The 20,145-nt window shown below is 36.6% G+C and overlaps 2 protein-coding genes and 1 long non-coding RNA gene across 3 annotated transcripts; 1 reads left to right on the top strand and 2 right to left on the bottom strand.

The window, feature by feature from the left end:
- Positions 1-1,159: 1,159 nt before the first annotated feature.
- LOC114148774 (uncharacterized) lies at positions 1,160-4,335 on the bottom strand. Its single transcript, XM_028024266.1, has 5 exons — positions 4,087-4,335; positions 2,979-3,298; positions 2,763-2,823; positions 2,058-2,211; positions 1,160-1,653 (listed from the first exon to the last, which is right to left on the bottom strand). The coding sequence occupies exons 2-5, from the start codon at positions 3,279-3,281 to the stop codon at positions 1,521-1,523; spliced, it is 651 nt and encodes a 216-aa protein (XP_027880067.1). The 5' UTR covers positions 3,282-3,298; positions 4,087-4,335; the 3' UTR covers positions 1,160-1,520.
- A 4,906-nt stretch (positions 4,336-9,241) lies between these two features.
- Positions 9,242-9,956, bottom strand: LOC114147580 (immune-associated nucleotide-binding protein 9-like; the record flags this gene model as incomplete). The annotated part of the gene is given in 2 exon segments (XM_028022061.1): positions 9,242-9,677; positions 9,680-9,956. Coding segments are annotated over 2 exon segments (630 nt in total), but the record flags the coding sequence as incomplete, so codon positions are not given.
- A 5,889-nt stretch (positions 9,957-15,845) lies between these two features.
- On the top strand, positions 15,846-16,813 carry LOC114148779 (uncharacterized). Its single transcript, XR_003596332.1, has 2 exons — positions 15,846-15,984; positions 16,057-16,813. It is a non-coding gene; the product is annotated as an uncharacterized LOC114148779 (long non-coding RNA).
- Positions 16,814-20,145: the final 3,332 nt, after the last annotated feature.

The following is a 20,145-nucleotide window of genomic DNA, read 5'->3' on the forward strand; positions in this document are numbered from 1 at the left end:
AGAGATTAATTACACTTTTTTTGAAAGGTTCTCATAAACGAGTACATGCCGCTTCAAAATAGGGATAATTTGCATATTAAAGCAGTCAACGGAGAGAAAATGAAGGTTTTTGCAGAAGCTCTCAGATCCTTGAAAGATGACTCTCTGAAAACCATTGAACAAAACACTGAAGGAAGGAAATTCACAGCCTCTGACTTCACCTGGGATCCTTCAACTAAAGCCACTATGAGAGAGACTGCCAGTCAGATAATATCATGTTAACAAGCTGAAGTGACAGAGAATAAATACATACTTACTTAAAAAAGAAAAAATGTTCCTTTATTTTACACATAAAAGATTTTGGCTTCAAACATATTAATTGAATTGTTAAACAAAAACTCCAGAGATGGACACCTTCACTTAATTTCACTTGCAGTTAGGTGACAGATTAAGGACTGGAGCACAGATGAACAGCTCACAGTTTCCCTTCTCTTCACATAAACAGCAGCTCATTGAGTTTCTTCCTGTTTCACCTGTAATTATGCACAGTAAAAAAAAATTCCGTAAAAAAACAGGAAAATGTCCTGGTAATTTTCTGCCAGTACATTTTCTGTTTTTTTACGGAAATTCTGGTCATAAGTTTTCCGTAATTTAACAGCATTTTTTTATGTTAAATTTACCAGCACTTCTGTTAATCCATAATTGAAATTTTCCGTATTTTTACAGTACATGTCCTGTATATTCACAAACACTTCTGTAAATAATGAATTGAAATTTCCCGTTTTTTTACAATATGTATTAAAACATTCCGTAAAAAAACAGGAAAACATCCTGGTAATTTTCAGCCAGTACATTTTCTGTTTTTTTACGGTATTTTCACAGTTTTTCAATGTTAATTAACTTGCATTTCTGTTAATCCCTAACTAAAATTTTCCGTATTTTTCCAGTAAATCTGTAGTATATTCACAAGCATTTCTGTTACTTAAAAACTTGTATTTTTGACATTCAAACCATTCAAGTCTGTGTTAGACATTGACTAAGTAATAAATATAAAGCACTACATTTTAAATAAACATAAATTTAAGCAAAACTCAACTTCTTATTCAAAAGGACATTTAGACCATGAAATTTAGTGTTAAAATAGCTCATGCAGATGGGTTAACAATGAAACCATAAACAATCCATTTGCAAATTTTATTTTGCAGTTCATGGTTTTTCAATACCATATCAACACATCATTACAATATAATTACAAATTGCATTCTCAATTATATATTCAGTCAAACATATTTTTAAAGTTGTTAAGGTCAATGTAAAGTTCATTCTTGAGTCCAGACTTTGAAGTCAATTTAATAATTTTGTTAAGTTTAATTTAATTAACACAATCCAACACTAACATTAAAAAAATACAATTTTAATCTTGCAATTTGCATTACAAGATTAAAATCACAGGTGTAAACAAGGACCAACATCCAACTACTATTTTCTGAACTGCTGTCAACATAACAGAGAACATTATGAAGCATCACCTTTTACAAGAATCAAATTTTCCATGGACTGTCAAAGTCATACAGTTCATTTACAAACTTGAGCAGTCGGGGTGGAATGTGATGATGCTTCTTCCCCTTCATTTCAGCCTTTGACCCTCGTTTGGGGTTTAAGCCCAGAAAGACTCTAAAAAAAAAAGGGAATGGATACTTGAGTTTAACATACAGACAGATGCGTCCAAATTACATTATTGCAGCTGATCACCAGTCCAGTTGCAGTCATGCAACTGGACTGTCTCAACAGTTGCAAATAACTCCTTGACAATCCTCAACTATGACTAATTTGAATGAACAATCACTGAAACAACAAAATTGTTGGTACACTTCTTTTAATGAAGGCAAACCCGTAACAATCACTGAAGTTACTTGAAACTGATAAAATTGTAAAAAAAAAAGGGGAAAAAAAGATTGACTGAAAATTAAACAATGAAAATAAGACAATGCTTCTGAACTGTGTTTCAAAAGCACAGAATTAATCAATTATTATTGCTCAGACCAAATAATTCAAAATATCAACAAAAATATACCAACCTTTGTATAAATTCCAGTGTCAGGGACATGTCTTTTGGATATTTTATGTTCAAGACATAAAACATGGAGAAGGTGTAGCTTAGGGCAGCGATGGGTGACTTGATGTGGTCATTCACAATCATTTGGTCAACAGCAACTTTAAAAAGCTGTTCACCTAAAGAAACAAATCATTAATACAAGAGTTTAAGATCCACCACAGGTGACCAGAACATGTCCATAATATGTTCTAAATACGCGCAGTAATTATATAGAAAATGTTTTATTATATTAATTTTCATATGACTTTTTTTTCACGTACCTGTCAACATATTTTTCTCTGTCCTTACATTTATTCAAAATACTGTATAATCCATGGGTGTCCAAAGTCGGTCCTCAAGGGCCGGCATCCTGCATGTTTTAGTTCTCCCTGGTTTAACGCACGTGGATCAAATGATGGCTCATTAGAGGCCTAAGAGGAACATTGACTTGCTGAAAGGTTGTTACTACCACCAGGGAGAGAATAAAACATGCAGGATGTCGGGCCTCCAGGACCAACTTTGGGGACCACTGGTATTCAGTTCCAACAATGTGTATGATATTGCATCAAAATGTATATTAGCAAACTTTAACATTATTTGAAGGTTATTCTAGAAAACATAGTACATATAGAATTTTAAATCAAAAGTTTAACAGACTGAGGAAAGCAAAATAATAATAATTACACACCCATTATAAAGATGCATGGGGTGCTTGGCAGGTCAAGATCAGGACTCTCTGGATGCAGCAGCTAAGGAGAGAAAAGAAAATATACACAAAATAGAGAAATGTAAACACCAAAGCATGTAAATCTTCTAATAATGGATGGAACTAAACAGCTAATGTTTACAAAAAATAATTGTCAATATTTTTGGACAAAAAGAAATGCTTACAGTGTAAATTTACCTCATTTTGACAAAATAGTTGGGCTGGTTTCTCCTTGAAGAATTTTGCGATTCCACTAATCACCTGGACAGCATCACTTCCTGGAATATCCACCCCTCTGGACCCAAGGAAGTCCTTTATTGTCTTTTCTTTCTTTGACAATTCCTCTGCCAGTCTGGTTTGTACTGGGAAGCCAAGAAGGGTGGTTGTGTGATCAAACAGGTGGATTGCTTCAAAGAGAAAAGGCCAGTCTTCTAATAACTTGCTGATGGAGTTTCCTCTGTTGATTGCTGCTCGCTGGATGCTATAGGTTTCAGCCATCATTCTTCGAACATCAGACTCTGGAAAATGAAAATGAATTATGTATATCAGTTTTTGGGCCTCCTAATGCTCATTCCCTTTTTTTCTTTCAGAAATATGTAAATTAATTGTCCATATCCTGACTGACTTCAAAACAAATTTATCACTGGCTGAAAAAGATAATGTTCAAACAAAAAACGAACCGGAAGAGAACAAAGCTGGAGTCTGGACGTAAAAACTATCCTGTCAAAGTAAGAAAAAAAAAAAACCCACCTGCGTCTCACACCCAGGTTATCAAATTGTGCTTAACAATTAAAATAACTACAGCCTGACATTTAAGAATAAGCACAAGCAGTATGACGCCATGAACTGCTAACTTTCACGCGCCATTTATCAACAGTTTGGATATTGAAAAGAAAAAAACGCATAACACCAAAGGCTAAATCAAGAAAACTCACAGCAGACGACGACTGTCATATATATCAATAATTTGGGGGGCTATGTGAGACACATTCTTATTAAGATGGTCGAAAAAATCAAGCTAGCAAGTTCCTCAAGAGATAAATGCAAAAATGGGCGCCGTACTTGGAGTGTGGGAAAAAAAAGAGAAAAGCGGTCACCGTTATAAATAACCTCGTCTTACTTTTACATTTCAGAACCAAAAACGGTATTTTAAAAATATGAGTAAAAACATTTTTAGTAAAACGAATGCAAAATTATACCGTATTTACAAGAAGATAGCGGTTCGCCAGTCTGAAATATTATCTATACTAATACTATGTTTTGTTTTTTTAATTTAAAAAATGTTTATTGATTTACTTTACATTACCCCAGAGGTGCCAAAAACCGATTACTCCAACTTCTAAGTCCAACCTGGGTCCAGGATACACATTCAGTGTCGGAGAGAGAGCTTTGAATGGCTACAGAACAAGATTTTGCGCTTCGTGCAGGTTCTTGTTCCCATGATGCAATGCGCCAAATTGAAAATACGGGAAAAATACCTGTAAAATGTAAAAACGGAAAATTCCTTCAAATTTCTACTGTACATTTTACCGTTTTTTTACAGTTTTTTTTTACAGTGTGTGTTTTCTGTCTGAAATGAGAGTGCAGTCATCTTGTGTTGATCAGTTTCTCTGTTACAAAGGAAAACATTGGCTTCTCTTTTTATGAAGTCCTGGAAGGAGGAGGACTGAAGGAGTTGCATAGATCCTCTGAATAATCTGGGAGGAAAAACTGTGGACAGAAAATTTAAAGAATTCCTCGGGAAAATGTTCCCTAAAAAACTCTGGGATAAATATGAAAAAAACTATCTTTCATATTTATTTATTTATATTTTAACACTTTTCAAAATAAATTATGATGATATAGGGATTAGCTTTCCATTTCATCTGGGGAGGCTGGCTCAGAAACAAAAAACATTGAAAAATGTTTTTAATTAGTACAAGGAGCATCCTGGGATGAAGGATCAATCAATATCTAAACATAAACTGTATAAATATAAGTCTTTTTTCTCAAAGCCTGCAGAGAATCATTCACAATCTCAGAGAAATCTTTAACAAAGATTTCAACATTGGGCGCATTTTGTTAGTGGGGAAGTCACTTAGTGTGTTTCCCCAAAAACACATTATTGATGAGATTATAGATTATTGTAAAGTTCTGTGTGCGTTTACGCTTGGAGACGCACTACCAAAGGGTATCTGTAGCACTAGGAAATCAATAGAGGATTACAATTTTGAAAAAGTGCTTTCACTTATGGAATTGGAATTGGTGTCTCCAAACAATTCCATAAGAGAATGTGACTTAAAGCACATTCAAAGAAAGGAAATTCACCAACAAAGATGGTGAATGGTGTGGAGGCCTTTTCATAAAACTAGTGGGAGTTGGTGAATAAAACCATTGAGTTCACCTTTTATCCAATAGAAGCAGATCAGACCATGATGAACTTTTATTTTTATCGCACACAAAAGAAAATCCCAAAGTATGTGACTGAGGAGGGAGTAGAGAAAATAGCTTGTTTTCTTTCTAAATTCACCAAACTCTGAATGTGGACGCAGTCGGGAGGTTAAGCTAACGATCACGTTTGACCGCACGGATATAAAAATAAAAGCTAAAGACTTAACTTCAGAGTCCGAGTCATCTACCAAGTTTGGCTTCATGTTGAAATGAAATGTTTTAATCACAAAACCTGAATTCAGTACAAAAATTTGGAGAAATTTATCAACTTTAACCTTAATGAGACTTCCTGTGCTTCTTATACCTAATGTGAGAGCTGAAAAGAAAGTGTACAACTGAGGAATGGTTAACTGTATCACATGACAACTAGTAAGTAGATAGAGAGTGAAAGTATTTTATAGCTACTGATAATGATTAAAGTGTTACTGCTCCAGTCTAAAAAGTTCAACTGTTTTAACTGTTATTATTCTTTTCAATTAGTCAGGAGTTCCGACTGTCTTGGTGATTTTTTGAGTTGCAGATCCGCTGCTCTTCATGTTTAACAGGGTTTGAATCTGATTCAGATTCTTCAGGTGATGAAACTCGAGCTGGTGAGTTTAATGAATCAACTTCACAGACAGAATCAAGTCAAAGTCTTGTTACAGAAAAAAAAAATCTATAAGAGTTTAAAATTTGAGCGATGAAGGAAAGATAATGGGTGGAGGGAAAGCTGAAAGATACATATGAGCAACCTCACCATGGCCTGTTTAGTCCCTGACAGATATTCTTAAGAAGTACGAGTACAAATGAGGAACTTTTACTGACATGTTTCACACTAGCAAGTGTTACAGAAAAAAAATCTATAAGAGTTTAAAATTTAAGCGATGAAGGAAATCACAAACTCATAGTCAGCATGAGAGAGCCGGACAGATGGCAGGAACCCTTTTCCCGCGCAGATCCCGAGCTGATAATCGATGACGGTTTGAAAATCTGTTTTCCGGAGACATAGAGTTTCCTTGCAGGCGGTGTGTGATGACCCTCAGGTCAAGAGAATCGCCTACCTAGGGGTTTTTTTTTTTAGCCCGCCTCACACAGATGACAGGTGAGGTCTGTCCCGTATTCTGTCACAAATTCATAGTCAGCATGAGAGAGCCGGACACACACGCACAAACACCAAATGGCTTAGTGAGAAAAACCGGAGGTAACTACAACATTCTATTTAAATATACTATATTGTATATTATTCTCAATTATCTAACACTTATTGTTTTTCATACTTTCATTGTATTATTCTTAAAACTCATAATGTTTTTTCATACTTTAATGGTACTGTTTTTAAAACACATAGTGGGAATAACAGTTGGCGTAACAGGTGTGTGGGGGGATGGGTGGGAAGGGGGGGGGATGGGTGGTTATTAATAGCAATTAATGATTAGGGTCATAAATCACTCATCCATCAAACCCCGATTAAATTTTGACAGAAGGGGTCCCATATCGTCTCTATTATTATTATTATTATTATTATTATAGCTTCAGTCTTCCACTATTATTTGTGGTATTCTGTGTAATAAAATCTGAATCATGCATTTTAATGCCGTCTCTGTTCCAGTTCATGTCTGATATGCACCACGACCAACTAAAGGCTTATAAAAAAATGTTCTTGAAGAAATTGATAACTCTTTTAATCCTATTTAATGATTAACAGAAAATATTTTCTCTGAATGTTATCAGTCTGTTGCATAGTAGCATCCATACATGTCTATATCACCTGCCAAGAATTATAAGAATGATAATTTCCCAAAAAACATGTTCCCCTTACATAAAGGTGAACAAAGTCTGAACTTTAACCTGAATCAAAAACCTAAACTGACTCAAAAGCGGTGTTCCTGACTGCCATCTGCAAATATCTAGCTGCCAAGTCCCCAGATGTGATCAAGTTTATTTCAGGCAGCTGAAATATATGGTTCCCCCCCTCATAACTTTGTCAAATAATGATCAAATGTTACCAAATTCACAGGATTTATTATTGATGATAAGAGGAATAAACAGAGTTAAAGACTTGTTGCTGAATTAATTTGTTCCCATGTTATGGAGGGGGAACAGTTTATTTCAGGCAGCTGAAATATATGGTTCCCCCCCTCATAACTTTGTCAAATAATGATCAAATGTTACCAAATTCACAGGATTTATTATTGATGATAAGAGGAATAAACAGAGTTAAGGCCTTGTTGCTGAATTAATTTGTTCCCATGTTATGGAGGGGAACAGGTTATTTCAGGCAGCTGAAATATCCATTCTCTACTCTCCTCCCCCCATAACGTTTGGGAATAAAGGGCAACTGTTGCCAAATTCTCAAAAATTGTTATGTGTGATAGCCTGCAGTATACTAGAAATTTCCTTAATACAGTAATCTGTCATATTTTACATTAGAACGGGATTTACCAGAAAGTCCACGCTCTCATCTTTTCAGGAAGTCTTAATTTTTGTGCCATGCTTTCAGCCATCCTCTTATATCAGCAATGAAAAATCATAAATACACACTAAGTGTTGAAAAACTGTGTTTTGGTGACTGACTTTTATTTCTGTCAGGCGTAAGTGACAAAAGTTGGAAAAAGGCCGATTCTCTTGGCGTTTAAAATAACACAAAACAGCATAAAAAGACCTCGTTTGTTTAATTATTTTTACAATTTTGTAAACAAGAGCTGCCGATTAAACTAAATGTTACAAGCTTGACATGATTAACTGAGTTGTTTTTACCGAGAAATCGATCAGAAGCGCCGTGAAAATGGTCAGATCCGCCTCTCCGGCTGTAATGCGCGCTCCCGACACAGGGGGGCAGATTTTCACAGGGGAACTGAATTGCACACAAAAGTTCCGGTGCTGCAGGTTTTAGGAGCTTTTCACGTCGACGTGGTATTAAGATACCAGTTGGCGTGGATTTTTCGGTAGAGGAGTGTGGTTTGGCTGTTGGGGAACTTGTTGGGTGTGAAAGTATGAAGGCCGCGTCCAGGATGAATAATGCAGTGGTTATGTTTTTGGACTGGACTGACAAGGTGAACAGCGTAGTTGAGAGGGGATTTGTTTTGAGAAATACGGAAACTACTGTTTTCCCTTTAATGATAAAAAGATCATCCTGTCTAATTTGCCACCTTTCATCAGCGATGATGTGTTGCTGAAGGAATTAATGTCACGTCACGGTCAGATCGTGTCGACAATGAAAATGAAAATGCTCCCGTCGGGTTGCAAATCAGCAAAGTTGAAACACTTTTAAAATTTCACCACAAAGTCTTTATTGCTTTGTAATTTTCTTAAGAATGGTCCCATTTCCAAACAGGGTGTGAGACTGACATGTGGTCCGTCCTTCCCTTTCTGTTTACTGCAGTGAGGTCCTTCTCCTAAAATCTGACACCGCTACTTTTTTGTTTACTTTTGTGAAGAAGTTAAAATAAAAGTAAATTTTGTTCTGAACTGGTTTTACTACAACCTATTTTACTACATTTCTATTTTGTTGTTTTGATTCTTTTTTGGAATTATTAGATCATTAACTTATGACTGAAGACTCTTTGGTCACACTTTTGCAAAGAAAGAGAAGAAAAGCAGTTTGGTTTATTGATGTCATAACTGTCAGGAAGTGCGGGTGGTGAGAGTGGTGAGGCAGATGCAGCGGACCCAGGTATGATGAATATGATGTTTTAATGAAAATAACTTAGTCTAAACAACGAGCAGGAGTAACACACACTGAACACGAAGAGACTAAACATTGACGACAACAAGGCTAGACATTGACGAGGACCCGACGACGAACAAGGAACACAGGTGGAGTTAAATACACGGGAGGGTAATCACAGAGACGAGACACACCTGGGAACAATCAAGGGGAGGACAGGACAACGAAGAGACTTAACGACACAGAAAACTCTAAATAAACAAGGAAAAACACAGATCATGACAATAACATAAGAAATCACAACAAAGTAATCACACTTCACTACACATAAAGAAGGAAAATAAAACATGTGAACTGCATTAAAATTATATTATCATAAATTGATAAATGAATAAAGCACTGAAAGATGTTCCTGATTAACTTTGCACAAAGAAATCAACTTGCAATATTTTATCATTGCCTTTGAGATCATTTCTTCTTTTTAAGAACCAGATCGACTTGGTTCATGAGTTTGTCGACCTGATCTGGATCAGACTTGCTGTTCTCAAACAGAACACACCTGTTGTCACATTTTGCAAGTATTTCTTTCAGTTTATCCTGACAGTCAAGAAGAAAATTCCTGAAGACGACGTGAGCCTGCCACAGGTCATTTCCACGAGTGAACAGGATCACAGTTTGCTTACTAACATTTTCCCCAAACATCTTCTCTAATTTTTTCAGGATATCTCTCTCACCATCTGTAAATCTGCTGACATGCATCACAAGTACAAACACACAAGGATCTGACTCACAGAGTTCTTTGCACTTTTTTACATGCTGCCTTTAGCTGATTTTGCCATCTCATCGTCAAACATATAAGGGGTGTCAATAACTCTTACATTGAGAAAATTTATCTGAGCTTCTTCCTTCTGACACTCTTTGGTGACTGGAATGGAACTGACGTTGGATTCGAAGACTTTCTTTCCAATGATTGTGTTTCCACTTGCACTCTTCCCCGTTCCGGCCATTCCCAGCAGAACCAGGTTCACCTTAGTGTCGGGGTGTCTTCCTGCATAAATACATAAAAAGGGAGTAATCAAAAGTTTCTCACTGCTCACATGTCAAGTATCATCAAAGTCCAGTAAAGGGTTTGCCAGCATGAACAACCTGTTTAAGATCATACCACAGTGTTTGAATCAAAAGTAAGTCCAGATTTTGACCAGGTCACAATTTAGTATTTTAAGCCCTTCAGAGGTTGGAGCTTGATGATCAGATTCCACAATTTTGCATTTCTTTCTAAACAAAGATAGCACCATATTCTCCAGACTATAGAGCTCACCTTCTAATGATGTTAAGCGATGAGCACAGTGAATACTTGAAATTCTTTTTTTTTTTTACCCCACCAGGGGGTCTTTTTGTGGGCTCTAGTGTCCCTTACATGACAGTAGGCTGACAGGAAACGGGGAAGGAGAGGGGGGAAGACATGCAGCAAATGTCGTCGGGTCCGGGAGTCGTACCCGTGACGGCCGCATCGAGGACTCAAGGCCTCCAAATACGGGTTGCGCTAACCACTACGCCACCACGGCACGTCCAAAATTCTTCTTTTTGTCTTGTGACCTTTATCTTAACATTTAGTCAGCCTTGTAGTGAATCTACAGCCACAGTGTGAACAGAGAGAAGAGAATAATTTCACCTCATGATTATGATGCCAAAAATAATTACTTTTTATTGATGAAATGTTACAACATACTTGATGTTATAAGTATCAAGTATAACATCAATATACTTGAAATATAACATCACTTCACTGTTGATATTTACTAAATATCAACACTTAGTGTTGATAACTAAGACATGTTTAACTTCTCTATTCTCATTCAGAACATCTTAGTGTCTGTTTTTCTTCAGACAGATATAACAATCTTGATCCAGTAAAGTGAAACTGGAAGTATGTTTAAGCCAATTTTTAGTTTAACAACAGATTTTTTCTTGCCTCTTGTGAACATTTTGTGAAGACAGAAAACAGACACCTGCTACTGGAAGCACAGAACTCATGACTTGTTTTGCTGCTCAACAAGTTTTTTCATGTTTGAGCAGCAAACATGAAAGTCAGTTACTAACTGACTTTCTGTTATGATAAAAACACAATGACGTTAATAACTGAAACAAAAAGTCAAAGTTTAGGTGTGTTTCAAATCACAACTCAAAACACATTTGTTTAAAACTGTTTACTTTATGTGATGCCTATCAAATAAACTGATTTAATATGTTATTGTTGTGGCTTTTAATTGATTTTGTATATTTTGTACAGTGTACTTGGCACCTGTAAATAAAATGTTATATTATTATTAATCATCCCGTTGTTTTAGTGTGACATTTTGATCTATTCAAAATAAGAAACTAATAAATGCAAAATATTAATGAAACCAGAATCAGTAATTAAAGCCCCAAGACAACCCAAGACCCTGTCAGTAAATGTACATACCACAAAGCTGAGATATGAATGTGGCTGAATATAATAACTGAAGTGCACTGTGCTAAATTGTTGAAAATCTCTAAGGAAAAAGAAAAATGACATTTTTGATAATGCCCACATGTATTTCTTTGATCTTTTTAGTAGCACCAGGGTTGGTCCAAGGTTGCATGGGACGTTAAACAAAGATGTTTGATCAAATTTGCATTATGTTAGGAACATCACCACCACTAACAATGTTTCAAGACTCACTTAGTGGAATCGATCAGAAGAACCCAAATTGAGTTGGCTGAGTCTAGAATTAATCACAGAAGCTGAATATTGTTTACTGAGATGTATTTATGAAAAAATAAGCTCAAAACATTACAAACATGTTAAAACAACAATCAAACAATAAAGATTATTTGTTGACCTTTCACAAAGTTTAATTGTCAAATTTTTGTTTAATGTAAAATTTAAAATATTTACAATATTGTAATAAATCTGCACTGAAGCCATCAAATAATTTTTACTAGTTCTCAATAAATAATACATTTATGTATAGTGAGGTCTGTATCAAAATTCAAGCCCTTATGGGAGGCCTCTCATGGTTTGAGGACAGTAGACTAGTTTAACTTGTGCTTTCGTTTGGGTCCGAGTCGCTCATCAGGTAACACTGGAAACTTCATGAAACTGTCTCCCTGAGATTGTTTCCCCATTCTTACATGACAAGTGACAAAGTTTCTGGAAGCCTCACCCTTAAAAACAATGCAGAGAATTCAGCTCTGGAAAGTATCCTGAGTTTGAAAGTACTTTAATAATGCTTAGCAATGAACACAGTGAACACTTCTATAAAGGGACTTTTTTAAAGTAAAATAATTGCCTCAAGTACTTACAACTACTTTGAGATGATCACGATCCGAGTTAGAACGAATATATATGCCATCCTGATTTATCAACCACCTGCTCTTGCTTCATCTTTTCTCTCAGACTTTCAGGGCTTTTTGTCTTCAACAGTGAAGCTAAATAAGATCATCGTCACTGCAGATTTTAACATTCATGTTGATGATTCAGCAAACCATCCTAACATAAACTTTCTCAATATTACAATGTTTGGACTCTTTTAACTCTTAGTTATCAACATCCATTTCTTCTTGTAATCCTTCTTGTGTCTCATTTGACTCTTTACTCCCTTCAACAGAGTAGTGACATCCTCAATGTCACGTTCTGAGACATTTGACTGCTTTTGCTCGCCTTTTGAAACTCCTTCCCCAGAGTTAATTTATTGAGCTCCCTCCCCAGCTGCGCCCACTGTAGCTCCATTCATAGTATCCACACTCCTCTACCAAAAAATCCACGCCAACTGGTATTTTAATACCACGTCGACGTGAAAGACTCCTAAAGCCTGCAGCACCGGAACTTTTTTCCGGACATTACACCGAGCTGCCGGAAAAGACACTATTGAAACACCAGTGAATACAGAATGTGTTAAAGTGCGAAACAAGTGAATCACCACTGCAAAAAGTGAAGTTCAAACCTTTAGAAAACCTCACACTCGTCCACACATGCAGCAGACGCTCACACATGAGAGAGAGAGAGAGAGAGAGAGGGAGGTAGTACTTGCATTATAATTGTTGTCACCTGCATGGCTATAATACAGTAATAGCTTTATATGAGCAACATGTGAAGGCAAGTTAAGGTTGTTTAATAAACAAAACGCTTACGATTTGCGCGAAGTGAAGAAAGAACCGTAACCAGGCGGAAGAGGAAGGTTCCAACAGGGCAGGTGGTAATCTGCACTCAATCCAGTCTCCACTGTGGAAATGACAGGTTAACCAGTCCTTCCTCGAAATGTACGTGACAAGCATAATTCTTCTTCTTTAGTAGCATTACCGCCACTTACTGGTATGGAGTGTGGTTCGTGATCTATCTGTCTGTCTGTCTGTCTATCTAAATAAAATTTAAAAAATCCTCGTTTATTTTTTTTTTCAGAATAAATATTACTTTTTTTCTCAACTGAAAACTTAAATCCGCATTGCAACGCCCATTTCTCTATTTCAATAATAATCTCTTGTCATTTCTTTACAATTAAATCTAAATTGTTCCCTCTTTTCCAAACAGCTCTATCATTTGCAAAAAGTGAACATCCCATTTCTCTCCCAATATCTTTAAATACATCGTTTATTATAATTGAGAACAGTAACAGACTTATAATACTCCCCTGTGGAGTTCCATTTTCTACTATATATTTTTCTGAAATCATTCGCCAATTCTAACTTGTATTTTCCTATTTGTTAAAAAGTCTTTAATCTTTTCTTTTCATCACATCTTGAACTCTGATCCACAAAAATGTAGAAATTAAGTTTTATGATCAATGAGCACTAAACAATCAGTTCATGAAGTTGTCAGTTATGATTCATGAGGATGTGCTACTGCCCCCTGGTGTTGCTTTACCTTAACTGCATCATGATACTAAGTTACCTATAATATTATATCTTATCTACAATGTTCTCCCTAAAATCACATTATTTTCAGCCACTTTTCTTTTGGGTGAGGAAAGTGATCCTCACCTCCTGCCATCAGTTCTCCTTTCTGTTCCTGTTGCTGTAAATAAACTTCTTACTTTAACAGCGTCTGCATTTGTAAATGTTGTCTGATATAACTAACATGACAGTAAGATGTCTGATCTTCATGAGTTCATCAGTGTGTTTAGTGTGACATTAATGTTCTTGTCATTTCTTTCAGTCTTTTCTACAGATCTACCTGGTTCCTCTCACCCTGGACCCGACCTCGTTCTGTTCCAAACAGCAGAAGGTTCTGATCCACCAGGTCAGCTTTGTTTTCACCTGATATCACTACAACATCCCCAGTACTCTACTGTTTTTTATTACAATAAAGTTGTTTTTGATTCTGAAAAAACTGTTTAAACAGCTTCTGATTCTCTTATCCAAAAACAAAAAAAAACCTGGTGATTGTCTGCTGTGAACATCAATTTTCAGGTCTTGTCTAGAAATTCACTGATCCGATATTATCTGTATCGTTCCTGATATTGAAAAAAATTCTAGATTGGGTATCAGTGACATTGTGCCAGATGATGGACTGAACAGAGCTCTGTGATTTATTCAAAGAATCCCTTTGCTACAGATGGTGATAAGCAAATTGATTACACTGGACTTTAATTAGACCAAGTAGCTGCTACAACTCATTAAGGTTTGTAATTGTCTCCTCTAGCGAGGTGCTAACATATTGACAGAATCATACTTGCCAAGCTTGTTGGTAACAACCCAGAAACAGCTGAGCCTGACCCAGACTAGGCTGTCTTGAATGTTTCACTCACAGTTAAAATGTTCACGTTGACTCCTGCTGTTCCTAAATCATAAACTCATCAGTTTCCTGAAGAAATAAAAAATCTTCCGACCATCTCTGTAGTGATGATAAGTTGGACTTTGACACTTAGGGAGCATTCATTAAGTCCTCCCAGCCTCATTAGAAACTATGAAAGCTCATTTCAGAGACCAGTCCTCTTCCTTTTCCTTTTCCTCTTTCATCAGCATAAACAGTTTCTGCCAGTGGGACCAGGAGTGTTCACAACCAGACAGAAACCATTTAAATGTTATTATCTTCTGTAATATTTATTCAGTTTAAACAATCGAAACCTTTTGGAAGAGCTCCATGATAAAAGCAAGGAATGTACACACAATACATTTCTTTCTTAATTACATAATTATTCTAAAATGATGTAAATAGTCTTTGGTCCTATTATTTGCCAGAAACATTTAATCATGTACTTTCCAGGTTATACTTTAATGACACCATTTATCATTGTTTATTAGATTTCCTAATCAACAGATTCACTATTCATTTACATTTCAGATTAAACTTTTCTCTTCCATAGGTTTCTGCTGTTCCTTCTGGAGGCTTTATGCTAAAATTCACGGTCTTCAGTCAGGTTTTATTGAAAAATCTGTCAAGTTTTCTTTAGATTTACTTCAGATTTCACTCCAGATTCTTTCAGATTCTGTGTATTTTAACTATAAAATTTGCCATATCTATATAAGAGATCTACCTTATTTAATCCAGGCTTAAATAAAGTTTTATTTAAAGATCATTCAGGTTTATTTCAGGCGTTAGTTCTGTTTATTCCAGATTTCACATTTAATTCTGATTACAAATTACAGTATGTATCCCTTAAACCTGATCAAGACTGTGATTCAGGTATTTTATCTTCAGACAGAAAACACCTGAAGGAGGGAAAACGTCAAGTTGATGATGGAGCTGGCAAAATAAAATCCCAAACATGTTAAAGACGTTTCACACTGTGATTGAAAACGCTGATGTTCTGCCATCTGCTGGACATTAACAGTTACTGCAGTTCATGTTTCAGAAATTACCAAATTTCTTAAACATTTGTATCCCTGAATGGACACAAAAACGCACCTTCCTGAATATACAACTGAAAAACAAACTCAAATTTATTCTTATTTCTTATGCTAAGTAGATAACATTATGCATTATGTGAAATCTTAACGGCCCTATAAGAGGAATATGATGGATTGTAGCAGCATAAATGGTACGCTGCCACTTTAAGATCAATTTCGGCTGCTGCATATAAGCAGGTGTCTACCTGCCACAAGACTACTTGCGTCATGACGTCAACTCATTCTGCTTAGTTTGTTTGCTGAGCTGAACTGTGCTGGGTAAGCGTGGCTGTTTCTTTGTTTGTCAGCTTTTATCATAGCAATTAATGCAAGCTGGTTTGATCTGTTTAGCCTCCCTTGCTGTGCCTCCAACTCCTGGACCAATTTGTTTGGTTGTTTGCTGCCGGGAAGGTAAGCGCTAGCATGGCTAGGTAACATCCGTCTCATGTAAACGAAGCCTTTATGTAGTGTTCTGTTACAGCTGCGCTCCATAGGTGACCTTGTGGATCTGTTAATCTGGCCGTGTGGTAATTTACAGGTAAGCAGCTACCATAAGTCATAGTTTTTATCAGCAGTGGTATTAATAATCTACTTTATTTTTTAGCCCCCTGCCGAGTCCCTGACGACTATTAAATTTGGATGTACACTCGCTGCTGTTTTGCCTACGATGAATTGTTTTAAAAGATTTGTATGAACTTTCCCCTGCTGCCGGGAGCATTGATGGCACTACGATCGGGATAAAAAGCAATATTGTAGTGCCATTGTATCACTGTTTTACTCATATTGTTTCATTTTTTGTCTTTCTTTTAGGGACTGAGGCTTCTGTGGTGGCGGTGGTGACCCCTGGTGGCGGTGTCTTGTCTTGTGTGTTTTGTTGGAACACCCCTTTTTTTTGTGTGTGTGTTTGCCGTGTCTTTGTAGTGTCCAGGGTGATCCCTTTTCTTCACTGGATGTTGCCCCTTTCCTCACTACACTGGTAAGCCTCAGTTTCCTTTGAAATTTAAACATTTTATAATCAACTTTATTAAAAAGGCATTCACTGTTTTAACTATTCAATTTCAGGTTATTGTTAATTTAAACAACCTATTAAAGTTTAATAAATTTTTTGCAGAACTGTCTGAATCTTGTCTCATTCCCAGTAGAACGTACCTGTGCCCTTATTATTATTCTATTTTCCTGGAGTTATTCCAGGTGGCGTTGTCGGTTTTCCTTTTCTTAAACTTTAACATCTTACATTTGGGTTTCATAATAAAGAAAATCCACCCCAGGTCGCCACAGATGGATGGATGAATTTAATTTAAATTGTAATGAACTGAATTCATTTGAACTGAACAACATAAAGACTGCCTGGCAGTATTTATGTCATCCCTAGAGGGAACTGGAGAGTCACAAGATGAAGAAATGTCTGACTTTCCTTTCAAAATTTGCAATTCCTCTGTCCTGATCCCAGAAAAGCTAAAAACAAACAAAAACATATGGATTAACAGTATTTGTAAAAACTATATTCAATAAAGAGTTGTTGCAAATATTACTGTATCTTCCTATCAACTGCTAAACACTGCAGCATCATGCAGACTGCAATTGTTGCATGCATTACCAATTAGCAAAAGGTTGAGATGATGTTTAGACTTTGATCCCCTTTATGTTCAGGTTATTACATAAAGCCTGCTGGGAAATCATATTTGTTTTATTACATTTTTCGTTTTATTTTATTTTTACATGACGCAAGCTACTTTGATTGCTTCAATGTAATACGTTCCTGTTTTCAACTCCATAATTTCACTTCGAGTTAGAATTTACAGGTTGTGGTGATTCACAGGAAATTATTGACCTGTGAACCAGAATGGGGCTGCACAGTGGCGCAGTTGGTAGCACTGTTGCCTTGCAGCAAGAAGGTCCTGGGTTCGATTCCCGCCCGGGGTCTTTCTGCATGGAGTTTGCATGTTCTCCCTGCATGCATGGGTTCTCTCCGGGTACTCCAGCTTCCTCCCACAGTCCAAAAACATGACTGTTAGGTAACTTGGTCTATCTAAATTCTCCCTAGGGGTGTGTGTGACTGGTTGTTTGTCCTGTGTGTCTTTGTGTTGCCCTGTGACAGACTGGCGACCTGTCCAGGGTGAACCCCGCCTCCCACCTGGAACGTAGCTGGAGATAGGCACCAGCAACCCTCCCGACCCCATTAGGGACAAGGGTGAACAGAAAATGGATGGATGGATGGATGGACCAGAATGCCAGAAGATCTGGGATACTCTGGCATTCTGAAAATGATTATGCTGTTAAAAAGAGACAAGAGGCTGAAAGAAAAAAAACTCCTCATGTTTAAACCTGATTAAATTCAAAACAGTATCACCGGAGAAAGGGTCAGTGTGTCATTTATTCATGCTTAACCAAGCGTTTCAGGCAGGATTTGATGTCCTCTGTTCTAGCCCTCAGGGCCTCAACTATCTGCTGGGTTTTCAACAGCATTTCCAAATATACAAGAACAATGAATTTATTGCAGATACCATTATTACTAAAGGAGGCAGATGAGTCACTAATCATCTGACACACAGAGCAGAAGAAAGGAGGAGATTAAGACAGAGAAACAACAGGATGGCCACAGTAGAGCTTAAGCTAATGCTAAGCTAGTGAAACACCTCACAACATGAAGGAAAACTGCATTAAACCCAAAACATTCATAAAGTGTTAAGTCCAGCGACAAATGTTACAATTTAGATCAAATTGAGAGAGACTGAAACCCAAACAAATCCAGACCTGGTAAACCAGACAAGAAATGTTGAGGAGGGATGTTAACAACAAACAACAGATCTCCGCAGGTCCGATGAGCTTCTTCTCCGCATGGATGCTGAGGTCACACAGGACTTGGTGCTGGCAGGAAAAAAGGCACCAGTTCTTCTTCCTTGTCTTTGTCTTCATCTTTGTCTTTGGGGTCTGAACCCAGCCGATGAGAGAAGTGCGATTCGAAGCCACAGATTGTGGGCCAGACGGGTTGGTCTCCATGTGCAGGACAGTCTCCGGCTCCGTGGCCCCGGCTCTTCTTCAGCTGCAGAGTTCTTTGTCCATCTCGATCTTGGCTCGAAGCTGCCCGGAGGATCCAACGAACGGTTCCTCTTTTGCACCCACCTTATATAGGGTTTATCTGTCTGCTTAGACAGATGATCTCATATCCGTCACTGTCTTAAGAGACATCATGTCATGATGTCTGTGCCAATGTCTCAGGGTTGCTCAACCTCCTATGTCCAAATAAGGTGCTGATCATCTCTGCTCTCCTGTTAGTTCCCCTTTTTCCCTTCCTGTCACCTTTCACCTACCATCTACCTCCAACATATTAGTGATGTTTAATTGCAGTTTTATAACCTTTTACACCATTTCAAGTTCAATGTCAAAATCACATTTATATCACATTTATTTTCTTTAGCTTCTCTGATTTAGCATTCATTTATGATTTTATAACCATAACTTATATCACATTTATTTTCTTCAGCTTCTCTGATCTATCATTCATTTATGATTTTATAACCATAACTTATTAGTTACTCTTATTATGATCTTAATGTGAGTTATTACAGATGTTTTCTGAAATGAAACCAAGAATAATCTATTATTCTAATTATTTGATACCAAAGTTACATTTGCTTGTTTTTCTTATAAGTGTTCTCACAAATATAAGTGTAAGTATTATTACAAGTAAATCAATATTAATATAAGTATTTTACTTTGAATCTTATCAAATTACTCAAAATGTTTAGATTTAATTTTTTAAAACTTTCATGCTTTAAAATAGTCTCAACTATTTTTATAAATCTGCAGGCTGGAAACTTCCTCTTTTTCCAGGAAACCTGCTTTTCCTGTTTAATGACTCTCTCTGACTGACTATGATTTTTTATGATTAGATAGAAAAAAGTAGAATTAAAGCAAAGTTTGCATGAGACAAAAACAACACACACAACTAGATTTATTTTATTGACACTTAAGTCTAATGTTGGGCCTTGATGTCACTTGAGTGATTCATTTTAAAGATAACTTTATTTATTATTACTGTTAAACTAACTTTATTGACACTTAAGTCTACTGCTGGGCCTTGATGTCACTTGAGTGATTCATTTTAAAGATAACTTTATTTATTATTACTGTTAAACTAAAATCTCCAGCATGGGGAAGTGGGATGAGCTCGGATTTTCTTGACAAATGGTAAATGGCTTGTACTTGTTTTTACTTTATCAAGTGTAAAAGGGTTTACACTACATTTAGTTATTCACCCATTTAGCCACACATTCACACACTGAGGGTGGCAAGCTACTGGAAGCCACAGTTGCCCTGGAGTAGTCTGACAGTCTGACACAATAAGCCACAACTTGAAAACTTCCCAAATTAATAGCCCACTTATTGAAAAATATGGGAAGAGCTTTAAAACTATGACTTGTAGTAAGGTGACTGGAG

The sequence above is a fragment of the Xiphophorus couchianus genome, chromosome 7 (assembly GCF_001444195.1).
Source record: "Xiphophorus couchianus chromosome 7, X_couchianus-1.0, whole genome shotgun sequence".
NCBI classification, from domain to species: domain Eukaryota; kingdom Metazoa; phylum Chordata; class Actinopteri; order Cyprinodontiformes; family Poeciliidae; genus Xiphophorus; species Xiphophorus couchianus.